This window comes from Spinacia oleracea, chromosome 4 (assembly GCF_020520425.1).
Source record: "Spinacia oleracea cultivar Varoflay chromosome 4, BTI_SOV_V1, whole genome shotgun sequence".
NCBI classification, from domain to species: Eukaryota; Viridiplantae; Streptophyta; class Magnoliopsida; order Caryophyllales; family Amaranthaceae; genus Spinacia; species Spinacia oleracea.
The window spans coordinates 159,673,678-159,689,144 of NC_079490.1; the positions used below are offsets into that span (position 1 = coordinate 159,673,678).

The 15,467-nt window shown below is 35.9% G+C and overlaps 2 protein-coding genes across 3 annotated transcripts; one reads left to right on the forward strand and one right to left on the reverse strand.

Annotated features, from left to right (window-relative positions):
* The first annotated feature begins 893 nt into the window (after positions 1–893).
* LOC110786252 (protein TORNADO 1) lies at positions 894–5,594 on the forward strand. Its single transcript, XM_021990785.2, has 3 exons — positions 894–2,533; positions 2,725–3,971; positions 4,058–5,594. The coding sequence occupies exons 1-3, from the start codon at positions 970–972 to the stop codon at positions 5,450–5,452; spliced, it is 4,206 nt and encodes a 1,401-aa protein (XP_021846477.1). The 5' UTR covers positions 894–969; the 3' UTR covers positions 5,453–5,594.
* Positions 5,595–7,473: 1,879 nt separating this feature from the next.
* Positions 7,474–10,499, reverse strand: LOC110786253 (uncharacterized). Of its 2 annotated transcripts, none has more exons than XM_021990786.2 (2): positions 10,168–10,499; positions 7,474–9,077 (listed from the first exon to the last, which is right to left on the reverse strand). In XM_021990786.2, exon 2 carries the CDS (start codon positions 9,052–9,054, stop codon positions 7,726–7,728), a length of 1,329 nt encoding a protein of 442 aa, XP_021846478.2. In that variant the 5' UTR covers positions 9,055–9,077; positions 10,168–10,499; the 3' UTR covers positions 7,474–7,725. The 2 variants fall into 2 exon arrangements, with proteins under 2 accessions (XP_021846478.2, XP_021846479.2); XM_021990787.2 differs by having other exon boundaries at positions 9,838–10,493.
* Between the last annotated feature and the right edge of the window lie 4,968 nt (positions 10,500–15,467).

Here is a 15,467-nt window from a genome sequence, read left to right on the forward strand (position 1 = left end):
AGTGGGTAAAGTAGGAATGAGATGATGAAAATGTGTAACAATTATGAGAAAATGGATAAGTTGATAAAAAAATTTGTAAAAAATAGAATAAAGCAGAAGTGGATACATAAAAATTAAAAATAATCAAAAAAAAAACCGGAGGGACTACAAATATAAAGTCATCTTGCAATTATTGTAAAGTTGCTAAATTTCTCCAAGACTTGTCTTTTTCTCAAACTTTCTTGAGATCTCCAAAGGTAGGTAAACCTTTGTTAAAGGTAAAAGGTGGTGGTAATTTTTATGAGTGAGACTTTGGCCAACTATGGGGTAAAAATGTGAATATATAATTGATTTGAGATCCTACTAGTGTACAATGGTGATAATTTCACATGATCATGCATTAAAGAAAGGAATGACACAACAAAATATGTACGGGTCCTACAAGTTAAAAGTTGTTTGATGTCGCTCTTGACCCGTTGGCACATGACTACATGAGCAGGTAGCATATTTGTTCACTCGCTAGAAAAACCGTTTCTGAAGTGCAATTGTATCTGTGTGGCTCACTCCACCCATTACATTTTAGCAATTGAGGATACTGTTAAATACGGGCCTGGGCCACACCCGTCATAAAGAGAGAGAGTCCATGTAACAAGTTCAAATGAGGTTCCACCTTAAAACCATATGGCAATAAGGGGAGTAGCTCTCTTGGCCTTATTAGGTGGTTAGCTCTCTTCTCTTTTATCAATGTGGGACTCTCACACGTGATGTTTCATGGGTCAGATCTTAACAGATACGTACCCACAATTTAAGGGCAGAAATATTGCAGCAAATTAAGCTACAAAGAAAAGCATCAAAAGTTCAAAACCCACAAAGTGGGAACATGGTTTCCCAAAAGCAATTCCTTGAAAAACAAGCTCACAATATCTTAATAATGAAAGAAACAACACCAACTGTACTTTTTTGTCTAACTCCAGATCAGTCACACCACATATGGGCCACTCTATAAATTCAAATCAATTTAATACAACAAAAAATGAGAGGAATTTTCCTGTTCCTCTAAAAAAAATGGCATCTAACCAAAACTTGAAAGATCTGCAATGGGGACTGCAACAGTTGGAATCAGGAAACTTGCAGAAAGTTTCCTTCTTTCTTTCTCATCAAACTTCAGGCTGTCACCAAGAAACAGAATCCTCCATCAACATAAACCTCTCCAAGGAAAACAATGCTCTCTTTGTTTACCTCCTCACACAGCTCTCAACAACAATGCCGGCCTTGAGAAACTTGGAGTTCCATAGAGTTTTATGGGAAGTTGAGTATCTCCATAGCCTCAAATTGTTGCTTGAAAACAACCCGGGAGTTAAGCAAATCGTGTTTCGAAGAAATGACTTCAGTTCAGATTGCTTGCAGGAGTTGTCAGAGATTCTGAAGAGGGATGAAAATGTCAAGGAAATTCTGTTTTGTGAATCATGTATTGGAGCAAGAGGTGCTGGGATAATAGCTGATGTTCTGAAGGTGAATGACAGCTTAGAAGAGTTGCAAATTTGGGAAGATTCAATTGGTATGAAAGGGGCAGAGGAGCTCTCTAAGATGATTGAAGTTAACACATCTCTGAAACTGTTGACAGTATTCGATTCTAGCTCGTATGTTGCAACACCGATAATTTCAGCAGTTTTAGCTAGGAATAGAGAAATGGAAGTTCACATTTGGAGCTCGGTGAAGCGTGAGAATTGTACAAAAGTGGTGGAGTTTGTGCCAGAAAATAACACACTCAGAATATACAGGCTTGACGTATCAGGAGCTTGCAGGGTTGTGTGTGCTCTAGGGATGAATACGATAGTTAAGGTTCTTGATATGACAGGTGTTAGATTGAAGTCGAAATGGGCGAGGGAATTCAGATGGGTGTTAGAGCAGAATACAACTCTAAAAGAAGTGAAGTTGTCAACATGTTGTTTGAAAGATAAAGGGGTAGTCTATGTATCAGCAGGACTATTTAAGAACAGAAGCTTGGAAACTCTGCATTTAGATGGCAACTGTTTTAGTGGGGTAGGAGTTGAGCATTTGGTTTGCCCATTGAGCAGATTTTCTGCACTTCAATGCCAAGCAAACACAACACTGAAATCTCTTACACTTGGAGGAGAAAGAATGAGGGTTGGGCGGGCGGGTTTGGAAGCGATTCTACAGATGATCACGAGCAATCAGAGTTTAACTAGGCTAGGGATATTTGATGATCAGGGGTTGAGACCAGATGACATTGTCAGAATATTTCAGAGTTTGAAGAAAAATGCTTCTTTGAAGTGTTTGTCATTGAAGGGTTGTAGAGGAGTTAAGGGAGAGTCGGTTTTACAAGCGATTGTTGAGACTTTACAGGTGAATCCTTGGATTGAGGAGATTGATTTCGAGGATACACCGTTACAGAAGGTAGGAATGGCTGATGGGATATATCAGAAACTGAGTCAGAATTCAAAGTCTGAACCAGATTTGGATTTTTTTAAGGACATGCCTATGATTACACCAAAGAGCTGTAGGGTCTTCCTATGTGGGCAGGAATATGCAGGTAAATACAACAACTAAATATCAATTTTTGCACAAAATAAGAATGCTGATCATGATTATAATCCACTATATTGAATCTTAGTATGTCACTTGCACAAAACAACCATAGATCACATATGCTCCAAAAGAAAGGGTTACTGAAAACCATTCTTAAGTCAACAGACTATTTTATCTGTAAATGTATGACTGCAGGTAAAAATTCACTTTGCAATTCAATATCCTACAATTTTTCATCAACCAAACTACCCTACGGAGAGCAAGTCCGGACTTTGGTAAACCCGGTTGAGCAAGCAATCAAATCAGAAGGGATGAAGATCAGAAGTTTCAAAGATGAAGGCACAAAGATTACTATATGGAATCTGGGTGGTCAGCAACAACTGTATTCTCTGCATGATCTCATGTTCCCTGGGCATGGAAGTGCATCATTTTTCCTCATCCTATTAAGTATGTTCAGAAAACCGAGCAACAAAGAGATGAAAGACCCGGTTGAAGTTGCAGAAGACTTACAGTATTGGCTCAGATTTATAGTCTCTAACTCAAGAAGAGCAGTCCAACAATGCATGCTTCCGAATGTGACCTTAGTCCTGACACACGTTGACAAGATCATTCAGCCCTCTCAGAATTTTCAGGCTATTGTGAACACGATCCAAGGACTCAGAGAGAAATTCAATGGGTTCCTTGAGTTTTACCCAACTGTATTCACAGTTGATGCGAGATCACCAACATCTGCAAGTAAACTCGCACAACATTTAAAGAATACAAGCAAGATGATCCTACAAAGGGTTCCCCGAGTTTATGAGTTGTGCAATGACTTAGCCGAGACACTATTGGATTGGAGAAAAGAAAATGACAACAAACCTGCTATGAGTTGGAAAGAATTCTGTGAACTTTGCCAAGTGAAGGTTCCACCTTTGAGGGTTCGGTCTAGATCTGAGAACAAAGAGAAGACTGAGATGAGAAGGCGAACAGTTGCTAGCTGTCTTCATCATATAGGAGAGGTTATTTACTTTGATTATCCTGGTGTTTTTATCCTAGATTGTGAATGGTTTTGCCAAGAAGTGCTAGGGCATTTAGTGAGATTAAAAACTGCTCGGAAACAAGGTTTGTTGAGGAATGGCTTCATAAGCTGGAAAGAGTTGGAAAAGATTCTGAAAGCAAGTTTTCAGAGTCAGCTTCTCGGAATGGGTTGTTCTAAAGTTTTTGAGAATTTGGAGGCCACTGATCTTGTGAGGGTGATGCTGAAGCTGGAACTCTGTTATGAACAAGACCCAAATGATCTAAACTCTGCCATTTTCGTCCCTTCATTTCTCGAAGAAGGGAGACAAAAACCACAAAAGTGGCAATTCAGTTCATCTGATTGTGTGTATGCAGGACGACATCTTGAATGCCATGATTCAAGCTGCACGTTTCTGACTCCAGCCTTCTTTCCTCAGCTACAGGCAAGATTAATCTGCTCCTCATATTGCTCTCTATTTTGGTAATTTGAGTAAAATGAAAAATGAGAAGTATGTTTTAAACTATGCAGGTATATCTCCATAATAAATTCATGACATTGAAAGATGAGCATGGAGCAACTTACAGCATGGAAAACTCTCTCATTTCTATCAACATCAACGGCATTGACGTCAGAGTAGAGCTTGGAGGACAGTTGAGCCACCATATCGATATCTTGGCTTGCTCTACCAAAAACCTAACAGAAACACTTCGACTAATCCATCAGCTCATAATCCCTGCAATTCATGGCCTCTGCCAAGGAGTTGTGTTGATTGAAAACATCATTAGACCTGAATGTGTGAAAAGTTTAACACCACCAAGATACAGAAAAACCCAGTTTGTCGCACTACACAAATTAAAAGAAGCACTGCTAACTGTCCCAGCAGATGGAATGTACGATTACCAGCATACGTGGAGTGCAGTATCTGATGCAGGAAAGCTTGTTATTAGAGCAGGTTTTGATTTTGCAAGGGACCTCTTATCAGATGATGATTTCCGAGAAGTACTTCATAGAAGATATCATGATCTTTACAACCTTGCAAATGAACTTGATGTTCCACCAGAAAACGACCCTGAAATTGTATCAGCCATGACCGATCCAAGAGTTGACCCTTCGTTCAGTGGGATAGCTAAGGGAGTGGAGCAAGTGTTGGAGAGGCTAAAGATCATTGAGCAAGAAATCAGAGATCTGAAACAAGAGATCCAAGGGCTGAGATACTACGAGCACAGGCTTTTGCTCGAATTACATCGCAAAGTTGATCATTTAGTCAACTATAATTCCCAAATTGAAGAAAGGAAAGTGCCAAACATGTTCTTCTTTGTCAGAACAGAGAATTACTCGAGGAAACTTGTGACCACCATCATTTCAGGCATGACAGCAATGAGACTCCACATGTTGTGCGAGTTTAGGAGAGAGATGCACGTGGTAGAAGATCAAATGGGGTGTGAAATTATGCAGGTTGATAACCTCACAGTCAAATGCTTAGCACCTTACATGACAAAGTTCATGACACTGTTAACATTCGCCTTGAAAATAGGTGCACATTTGGCCACAGGAATGGGATCTATGATACCTAATTTAGGCAGAGAAGCTGCACATCTGCTCGATTCTTCTCTCCTGACCGGGGCAGCAGGAGCAGCAGGGGCAGCAGGGGTAGCAGGAGCAGCAGGGGCTGCAGCTTTTGGGGCAATGGCAATAGGAAGCAGTAGAACAAGAGATAGGTCGCGAAATATTCAGCAGGACCAGAGAGCAGCACAGCAGTGGGTACTGGATTTCCTGAGAGACCGAGGGTGCTCAACTGGAAGAGATATCGCGGAGCAGTTTGGACTGTGGAGAGTGAAATATAGAGATACAGGCCAAGTTGCATGGATTTGTAAGAGGCACATGAGTTTAAGGGCCAATGAAATAGTTCAAGTTCCCCTTTAGAGTTTCTGTTCTGATACAATTAGTACTGGATCTTTCTTTTTTCCTGCAGACTGCTATAATCTCTTCTGGTCCAAGTTCTTTCTTATGGCAATCATTCATGTATGAACCCGTTTTAGTGATATTCCTAACTTTGCTGCTCAAATATTGCCTAGTGTGACACATTTCCACCTCATTCATTTGGCCTTCTATGTAAGATGGTCGTGGGCTGGAACAACCAGGTCCACGCCCAACCCACTCTGCATCGGGCAAGTTCAAAACACCCGGCCCACGCCCACGGGTTGTCGTGTTTTACTAAATTTAATGTGCTTTGTCGTACCAGGTCAAGTCATGCTTTCCCAAAAAAAGTGGTCCAAGCCCGGCCCACGATTTCATGCTCGTGCCGGGCCGTGCTTTTTTCGTGCCGGCCCGGCCCACAACCATCTTTACCAGTAGTTCTATGCCCACATCGACTCATTGTGACTGCTGGTGTTTGTCTGATGCTGCTGAAAAGGGATATCTAACATTGTTTTCTGCTCATGAGACCATGACCTAAGTTGTAAGCAGACCAGCACAGATCCAACAGTTGGCATCTTGGGATAAGAGACTAAGATCTAATTAACCTACGACTAATACAGAAGTCGGATTTATGATTCATCAATTCCTTTACCATTCCAGCTAAACAGTCGATATTTACTATTAAGCTCTTTTAACTGGTTTGAACGCAGTTGCAGTGCCTAAAGAAGCACATTATCCAAATTCCAGGTAGACTAACTTTTCAAATAGAACGTACAAAATCTATCTTGTTCCAAAGGGTAATTTTTTGCTCATTTTGACCAAATTTTTGCCATTTAAATTCTCCAAATGAGTGATCATACAAGGAAAAACAACCCATGGATATACCTAGCTCTAGAAAGGTGTATCCCGAACCAAGATGGAGATGCTTGAATAGAATGTCACCGGCCATTTTCAATGAGTCACCATCCCAATTCCCAACAAATGACCAACTCAATGTCACAAAAGTATTTGATAACTCCTACAGTACCAGTACTATATTACTTGTCTACTTGATAATATAAATGCAAATTATTGGTGCTAATCAAAGGTGGAGCTACACTGAAAAACAGGTCATATGACCCTACTACGCCCACACAATTAAATTGTTTTTTGAATGTAAAAAGTTGACATGTCTTTTGTTCTTGTAGAATTTGGGTATACCATAAAAGTTGAGTACCTGATCACTCCACAGTCCACACCCCTATCTGCTCCTTCTTAACCTTGTGGTGGCGTAAGCGTGTGTCGCGAGGATGGGATACCAGCCCTCGGCAGTCAGCACCGCGGTTAGTTGGCTCTATACGAAAGGCCCCACGCAATACCGGGTGACGGGCGAGCAGTTCCGTGAATATTCTAAGGGAAATGCAGAATGATTACTGTAGCCACTTTAACCCATTATACAAGAGTCTTTATAATGAGTCCAACATGTAAGGCTGCTTTAAAGTTGCTGCTGTGATCATCAAAGGCGCAGATAAAAGTGGAAAATAAGGACCAATCTTGTATGCAAGTGGAGTTAACTTTTAAGGGGAAAAAAGAGCACAAATTACATCTCCTGTAGTCCTGTTCCTCCATTATTAAGCTAGGCACTAAGGAACATGAACAAAAATAAATGATACCATCAGAAATACACATTATGAATCTTTTCATCCTTTCTAGGACCACGTTACATGGATTTTGAGGGTTCATCGACATAAATAGCATACACGAGCGAGCTTACTTACTCTTTGATTGGATACCATTATTGCTGGAATATCCCAAATAGCTAACAGAAAGAGAGAAAAGCAAGAGCACTAAGGTAATAACACAAGGCAAAACATGAATTCAGAATACCATATCATCTTATTTCAAAATTAATCATGTTCGGAAATATCTTTTCTTTTTTCCCTTCTACCTAGTGTTCCTAGTCATGTTACTGAAACTCGACTACTCAAAGTAAGACACGGGTACGTGACCAAGTATTACAAAGAACAAAACCATGAGTTATGTAAAGATTGTAAACAGAACAAACTTGTTCATTTATCATGACAGGAAATGTAACAGAACAAAGTTTGTACCTAGTACAGCATTGCCCACCATCTCCCATCATCATCATCTAAGACATTCTTAACATACAGAGGTAAAAAACACTAAAAGCACAAATTACATCATATGTAGTACATTAGTAATCACTAAATACTGGGGGATTTGATTCTAAAATCTAAAAAGTCACCTGTTTTAGCTTTCCACCATCACCATAAAAAAACTTAGAAGAAAGCCCTGCTCCCATAGAAGACCCGTGATCCGGTACTCTTTGGGGTTTCCAACTTCTGATCTGAGCTAGAATCCCCCGATTTGGTTGGTTCAGACTCAGTCAGATCCATGGGAAGCTTCATTTTAGCCAAGGACTCGGTAAACTGCTGCATGCTCTTCATGTACATATTCACAAATTCCTGCTGCACCATCTTCTCCTCTGGTTCGACATTCACAGAAACAAGTGGGGTTACACTTGTATCTTTCAATGGTTTACAACCATTAGCAGAATTACTATCACCATCACCCTCGTCATTCTTGTTGTCTTTTAGAGGGGAAACATGCTCTTCACCTGGAGACTTTGAAGTGACAGGAGTCTCAGAAGATTGGGAGCTTGTAGGGAGACAAACAGACGGGGATCCGTTGGTGGATACGCTGCTAGGAGGGGATTCAGCATTATGATGAATTGGCTTAGAGTCCTCACTATTTGCTGAGAAGCTCTCCACAATACGAACACCAAGCTCGTGACTCTCAGTGTCTGACGAAACCAGACTCTCAGTAGTCTGAGACTCTAAGCTCATCCCAAAGTACTCAGATACCATCATTTGATTTTCATTCGCCATGTTTGGGTCAGGGAACTCAATGTTGTCAAACTCACTAGGAACAGGCCCCACAGATTCTGAATCCTGCAACGTATTTCTGGAATCCATGTGCTGTTTAGGGATTTCTAGGATTTCAGGGGTTGACCCAGAGTATGAGAGAGACAACTGAACAAACCCAGACGGGGAATGGAAGAGATCAGTTGATGAGAGAGTGAATTCTCTCTCTAAATTCCCATTCTTGACAAGGATTTCTGATAATGGCACAAGAGCAAACCCGAGTAGCTGGTCTTCAAGGTAATTTCTGACACGGCTAAGCATCCAAACCTCGCATTTTAAGGAGGACTCTACCGTCCTAACATTTAGACGAAGGCTTTGATTGAAAACCGGATTTCTCCCACCACCATTGATGGTTTGTGTGGATACAGCAGTGTCAGGGTCACTGGTTAGGCAAAGCTTGGCATAAACATCTTGCTTGTGGTAAATACAAATGTTCTGAATGTCCCTTGCCTGATGTACATACACATCGAGGGTGCCAATGAAATCTTCTGAGTTATTTACATTAACATTCACATTCACATTCACATTCACATTCACATTCACATTCACCCCGTTCTTGCCAGTTCCGTTAGCTATGTGAGTGGGAGAGCCGCGGACTGAGACTTCTGATCTCTGTTTCTCTGGCTCAACACCACTAACAGTCAAGTTCTTGAATGGTGATACAACAGATTGTGGGGAGTCCATCGTGCAACACAAGGATTACAAACCTGAAAGATCATAAGAATATCAAATTGTGAAGCAAGTTTGACAAAGGCTAAATGATGGCACGACACATAAGTTAAACTCCAAAAACCGTTCATGATGAATGAATACAAGTCCATCAAAATCATTATTCGCATTACAGCAAAATTAGCAACTACAAGTACCACAAAAGCTTTAAAAAATCCAGATCATGACAAGCTTCAAAGATAATGGAGTAAATTAAAAAGTTATCTCATAATACCATAGCCTTGTTTTTTTCTTCTACCAAGTTATGAAGGATATCAATGCTAGCCAAGCTCCAAGTACAAAATTAACAAACACAAATCAAGACAAGAACAAAAGGAAGCAAGACAAAGTGAACATTGCATCTTCTAAAACCCAGAAGCCACATGCTAAATTAATAAACAACCAAAATAAAGACAAAATCCAGAAGCAATATTCCACTGATCTCAAAGAAGATGCATTTAAAAACCCAAAAAAAAGGATCAATCTTTTCACAAATTTAGAAGCAAGTTTCTGAGTTACATTTGTGCACATGCTCACCAAACCCAGAATCCCAAAGCTCCATTACTGCCACTAAATTATTCAAATCAATATAAAGTTTAGCTGATTTTTCAACAAACAATCAATTTTTCATATACCCAATTAAACATCTATTCAATTACAGTAAACCCTAAGCAAAAATCCATCAAGAAAACCCAAATTCACTTAAATTAACATAAACCCAAAACCCTAAAATTAAAATAACAAATGGGTGGAACTTACCTCAAGTTAAGCTTCAAATTACACCAGCAAGAAAAATGAAACCCCAATTGAGCTTATAAAAAGGAATAAAAATAAACTTAATCAATCAAAAACAAACCCCACAAAATTTACAGATACCAAGATAAAAAGCACAACAAACCCCACTAAATCAGAAGCACTAGCACCACAATCGAAGTAAATTGAAAAACAGTAACACAAAAAGATAGAGAGAAGGGAAACAAAAAAAACCCAGATCAAAAAACTGCAAATTTAAAGGGAACTTAAGCTCCAACTATTCAAATGAAAGCAATAAATGCAAGAAAAGAATTCAAAAGAACCCAGAAAAAAGACCTGATTTTTGGGTGTTCTTTATTACTTTTAAGGCAAAAAAAGATGTAAATTCAAGTGCAAAAGTCAAAGATGATGTTTATTGGGAGGCAAGCGCTGAGCTCAAGAGATTCGATTTCAAAGATTTGTCGACTATCCAGTTCTTCAATCGAGAAATTACTACCAAAAAAGTGGGATTTGAGTATAAATATGAAGCCTGTAATTTGTGCAATTAAGAAAAAGAGGAGAATGAAATCTCTGTGCTAAAAAAATAAGCAAGAGAGTGGGTTTTTCTGTGTGTGAGTGAGGGTATTTTTGGACGTTTGTTTGGAAATTCTATGTATTTGTACAACAAGTTTGGCGCAAATACGATGGTGCAGGGGTGTGCACAGTGCTATTGGTGCACTGGTGTCCAAACGACATGCAATAAATATAAAACGTGGATATCTTGTTGAATCCGGAGAAGAAAAGAACAAACGTTGTTTTTTTGATAAAAAAAGAACAAACGTTGTTCTTTTGTTAAAAAAAAGAACAATGACTGCTCTGTCCCTTTTTTTTCGTTCTTTTGTTTTTCACTCCATTTTTTCTGGTATATATACCTTCTTTTTTATAATTTTCGAATCAGAATTTGTGAAGAGGAGAGAGAAAAACTATGGAAAGGGGAGAGAAACTGTGAAGAGGAGAGAGAAAGTAATGGAATCTCAGATATTGGTTGATTTTTCTACTTCAATATCAAATTCTATTGATTCTTCTTCTTCAAATTTGAATTCCTCTGCTGATAATCCGATTTGTGAAGGTAAATTTTCAATTTTTTAAAACGAATTACTTATTTATGATGATTTTGATTTCCATGTTCATTATTTTCATCATTTCAATTTATTTTGATTTTTTTGATCATTTCGATTTCTGCATTTCTCAATAACCTTGATTAATGTATTTTGATTCTATATTTTGATAATTTTGATGATTAATGTATCTTGATTATATATTTCTGATGATTTTGATTTCTGTTCTTTTGTCGATTTAATATGTTCTTTTAGTCTTATCTATTGTTCTTTTATATATTGGTTCTCATATATGTATTAAGAGATTATAATAATACAGAAAATAATTATTGAACATGTTCTTTTTTGCTTTAGCTTGTTGTTCTTTGTTCTTTTTTGCTTTAGCTTGTTGTTCTTTTGATATTACACACTTCAGATCAAATTGTTCTTTTACCATTTTTGTTGTTCTTTTATCTTTTTTGTTGTTCTTTTTTCACATGGTTAAAATAAGTGTTCTACATGATATGTTCTTTTCTGCTATTTTTAATGTTCTTTTTCTTTACTTTATTATGTTCTTTTATGCTCTATTGTTGTTCGTTTTTTTATTGGTAATGTTGTTTTACATGGTTAAAATAAGTGTTCTACATGATATGTTCTTTCCTGTATTTATAATGTTCTTTTTCTTTATTTATAATGTTCTTTTATGTTCATCCTCTTTTTGTTCTTTTGAGGAATTGCTCTGTTTATTCAGCCTCTCTTCTTGTTCTTTCAGCTATTTTTGAAGATTTAACATCATTTGTTGTTGGTCAAGTAAAAGCTTCCTTTGCTCTTCAATACTGTACTTTTTGAAAAAAGAACAAACATAAAAGAACATTAAGATTTATATCTAATAAACATAAAAGAACAGAACAACAAAACCCAAAAAAAAAAACAAAACAAGTGCACCGTTCTTATCATGAACATGGCTTGTATTTCTTCTCCTTCCCCCTCTTTTTTTTTTATTTTTTTTATTTTTCATTTTCTATATATATAATATTTCTCCTATTGGATTCATAACTTCTCATTTTAGAAACACATTCTTGAGAGAGAAAGAGGAGAGCTTTTTGTTTCTCCCAACAAAAGAGAGATTTTATGAGAGAGAAAGTTCAAAATAAATTTTCTCCTCCTTCTTTCTCTGAAATGTGATTTTAATTGAATTACGTTTACAAAAAACTAGTTTATTAAGCGAAATACTATTTCAATTTCGCTATTTTTTGAAATTTTTTATTCATTCAAAGAGGTTTATGCTGTTGATGAAGGTGCATCGGGTGATTAAGGTAAATTTTCTCGTTCTTAATTCTATGTTCTTTTTAAATTTTAATGTTCTTTTCTTATAACTTTCTATTTCTGTGGCATCAAAACAATGTGTTCTTTTTTAGAATCAGCAATTGTTCTTTTTACATATTTATAGTGTTGTTTTCAGATATCTTTTGATAAATAAAATAACGGAATTATAACATAAATTGGTTGAAAAAGAACATTTCCAGAACTTAAAAGAAAAAGAAAAAACATAGATCTGGTTTTAAAGTTCATCAAAGGTTCGTCGTTTTATTTTTTAATTAGAACATAAATTGGTTGGAAAAGAACATTTCCAGAACTTAAAAGAACAAGAAAAATTATAAATCTGGTTTTAAAGTTCATCAAAGGTTCGTCGTTTTATTTTTTTAATTAGAACATACTGTAAATTGGTTGGAAAAGAACATTTCCAGAACTTAAAAGAACAAGAAAAAAGATAACTGCTTTTTATATTTGTACCTTTTGTCTGATTTGTCAATATTAGTGTTCTTTTTGTTAGTGTTCTTTTGTTAATGTTCTTTTTTTTTGCGGTTTTTATTTTTGTTGCGTTTTATTGTTATTTATGTGCGTTTTGTGACAGGTGCACCAAGAGCACCATGCACACCCCTGCACAATCTGAGCTTTGCAAGTTTGGTGTATCAATAATTTTCAACATTTCCTTTTTATTCATTGTCAAAAAGGTCCAACCTTACTTTTCAAAGTAGTGAATAAAAATCAATGCAAAAATCTTGCATTATGCTCTTGTTTTTGGCTAATTTTGAAACTTTAATTTAATATATACTCGATTGCTTGATTCTTTGTTTAGTTGGGTCCTACTCAATCAACCCATCTTGGAGGTATTAATTCGAATTAATCCGGTTAGATTAATCTTTCTCTTTGTTTGGATGTGTTCTCTTTACTGTATACACTTGAACGGCTTGGAACTGATTAAATTTGATATGATTTGATTGAAACTTCTTGGACTTAATATGACTTAATTGGAACTTTTCGCACTTGGTCAAACTTGATTTCAAGAGAGAAAACTTGAAAAAATAAACTTATATGACCTAGTTGGAATTTATAGAACTAATAGGACATGGTTATAACTAATAGGACGTGCCTTTATGATGATGATTCACATTTTGAATTCTCGATTCTTAAGTACGTCTTAACTCTCGGTGAAAAGTATCCTCGAATCTTAAGTACGTCTTAACTCTCAAGTGAAAAAGGTGTACTTTGTACGAAACTTTTCCCTTTTTTAGTTAAGAACTAGTACGTGGCCCAGGAGATGCTCCGGTTGTTACTTTGAATAACTAAAATTCGAGATTCTTCTTCATCTCAATATTTGACCAAAACACATGTAGTACATAAAAGTGAAAATATTCATTAATTTCATTTACTACACGTGTACACTACGTCATTTATCATGCCAAATAATTTTTCAATTAGATCATATTACAATATTTTTAATTTTTTTTTCTTCTAATGGAACTAAGTGTTTTAAATTAATAAACAAAAAATTAGATATATGTAGAAATAAAAGGTAACCTAAATATTTAGATGTTTTGGACTTCGTGTTACATGTATTTATAAGTTAATGTGCATGGATAAACAACAAGGAGTGGTTGGTTAAGATGGTAATGGGATCCCAAACTTGAGATCTTGTGTTCTAAATTTATTGCATGTATTAATTTTTGGTTGTCAATCATATCACATAACCTTGGGAGAGTGGATGACGTGGTATAAACAGGAGAGTTCTACGTGGCACATAGACTTTTTCCGTAACGCCTTTTAATATATTAGTATAGATGTAAGATAAAGTTTATTATGACTTTATCATACCAACTCACATCAACTTAACGTGGAGCAAAATAATTAGGATAAATTATTTTTTACCACCTATAAAAATCAAAAAATTATTTTTACCACTTAAAAAATCAAAACTTGTATTTTACCATCTAATTATAAATTAAAACTTATTTTTTACCACCTGAAAATGAAAAAGTAGATGAAACCGTTATGTGGAGCCCACTAATTCAATTCCCCTCCATCTTTTTACACTCCCTCTGTGATTTTATTTAACTCTTTCACCCTCCTCTATGTATTTGCCATTAAATTTTGTCAAATTTTTTAAATTAATGGGAGAAAAAATTATGTGAATTCATGAAAAATGGGGATGAACGGGAAGATAAAGAAGTTAAATACATGAAATTGTGGGAAAATAGATAATATCAGAAATATTACCATTATTGTGCCCACCCACATAATAGTTTCATCTATTTTCCCATTTCGAGATGGTAAAAAATAAATTTAAATTTTTTTTAAATGATAAAAAAATAATTTTTCTAATTTTTTAGGTGGTAAAAATAATTTATCCTTATTCATATTAGAAATGTGATTTGTTTAACTCGTTTCGTTGTTAACTTTTTAATATATGCCTCGTTAAAAATTAATTTTAAAGCAATATTGCATAACAACATTTTGTTTGTTGCTAACAATCTCTCCTGATGTTTGTACTTCACCAAGTTCAACGATTACATGAATCAATATATCACCTCAACTAAATGAAAAGTCATACTACTAACCACTAACGATTTTTACATCATCCGAAAGGATGATTCAGGTTGTCCGTTTGATTTTCTTTCCGTCCTAATTTTTTTTTTTTGAAAGAATTAGTTTTTTAACTTATTCATAAACTATCAAAATTGGATAAAATCAAACCAGATTATTGAAAGTCAGATCATATCAAAATGCATCCTTTTATTTGTGTTTGCTTATTCCAAATGTATAATTTCTTTTAATAAGAATTATGTAAATTATATATTTGGATATTAGACATTAATATAATTTCTCTTAATGGGAAAGGGCCGGGGTTAGTTGACCATGAACAAGATGAATGCATATGTGAGAGTGGTCCTTTCTAAGAAGGAGGAATTTTTGTAACATAAAAATACTATGGCATTTTCAAGAAGTTTCTTTTTCAAGTAAAAAGTCTTTACAATAAAGAATTAAATATATAAATGTCCAAAAATATGTATGATGCTTTTAAAACTATATAAGCAACTAATTCTACAGGTTATTACTTATTTGGTATCTTAATTAGGTCAGTATAATGTCATTTTCTCACAAGTTTTACTAGAAGTTGAACACACAATGAGAAACATTTGACTAAAAGAGTTCAAAGTACAAACATAAGTATTAAGGATGTTATGTCTTCTTCAATCCACACTTACCATGCATGTATTA

What these genes read in the sequence shown, in the direction of transcription:
- LOC110786252 (XM_021990785.2), top strand. Translation starts at nt 970, where the DNA reads ATGGGCCACTCTATAAATTCAAATCAATTTAATACAACAAAAAATGAG. An exon ending in ATGTGGGCAGGAATATGCAG is followed by an intron (nt 2,534 to 2,724) that starts GTAAATACAACA and finishes GTATGACTGCAG; the next exon opens with GTAAAAATTCACTTTGCAAT. An exon ending in CCTTCTTTCCTCAGCTACAG is followed by an intron (nt 3,972 to 4,057) that starts GCAAGATTAATC and finishes TAAACTATGCAG; the next exon opens with GTATATCTCCATAATAAATT.
- LOC110786253 (XM_021990786.2), bottom strand. Translation starts at nt 9,054, where the DNA reads ATGGACTCCCCACAATCTGTTGTATCACCATTCAAGAACTTGACTGTT.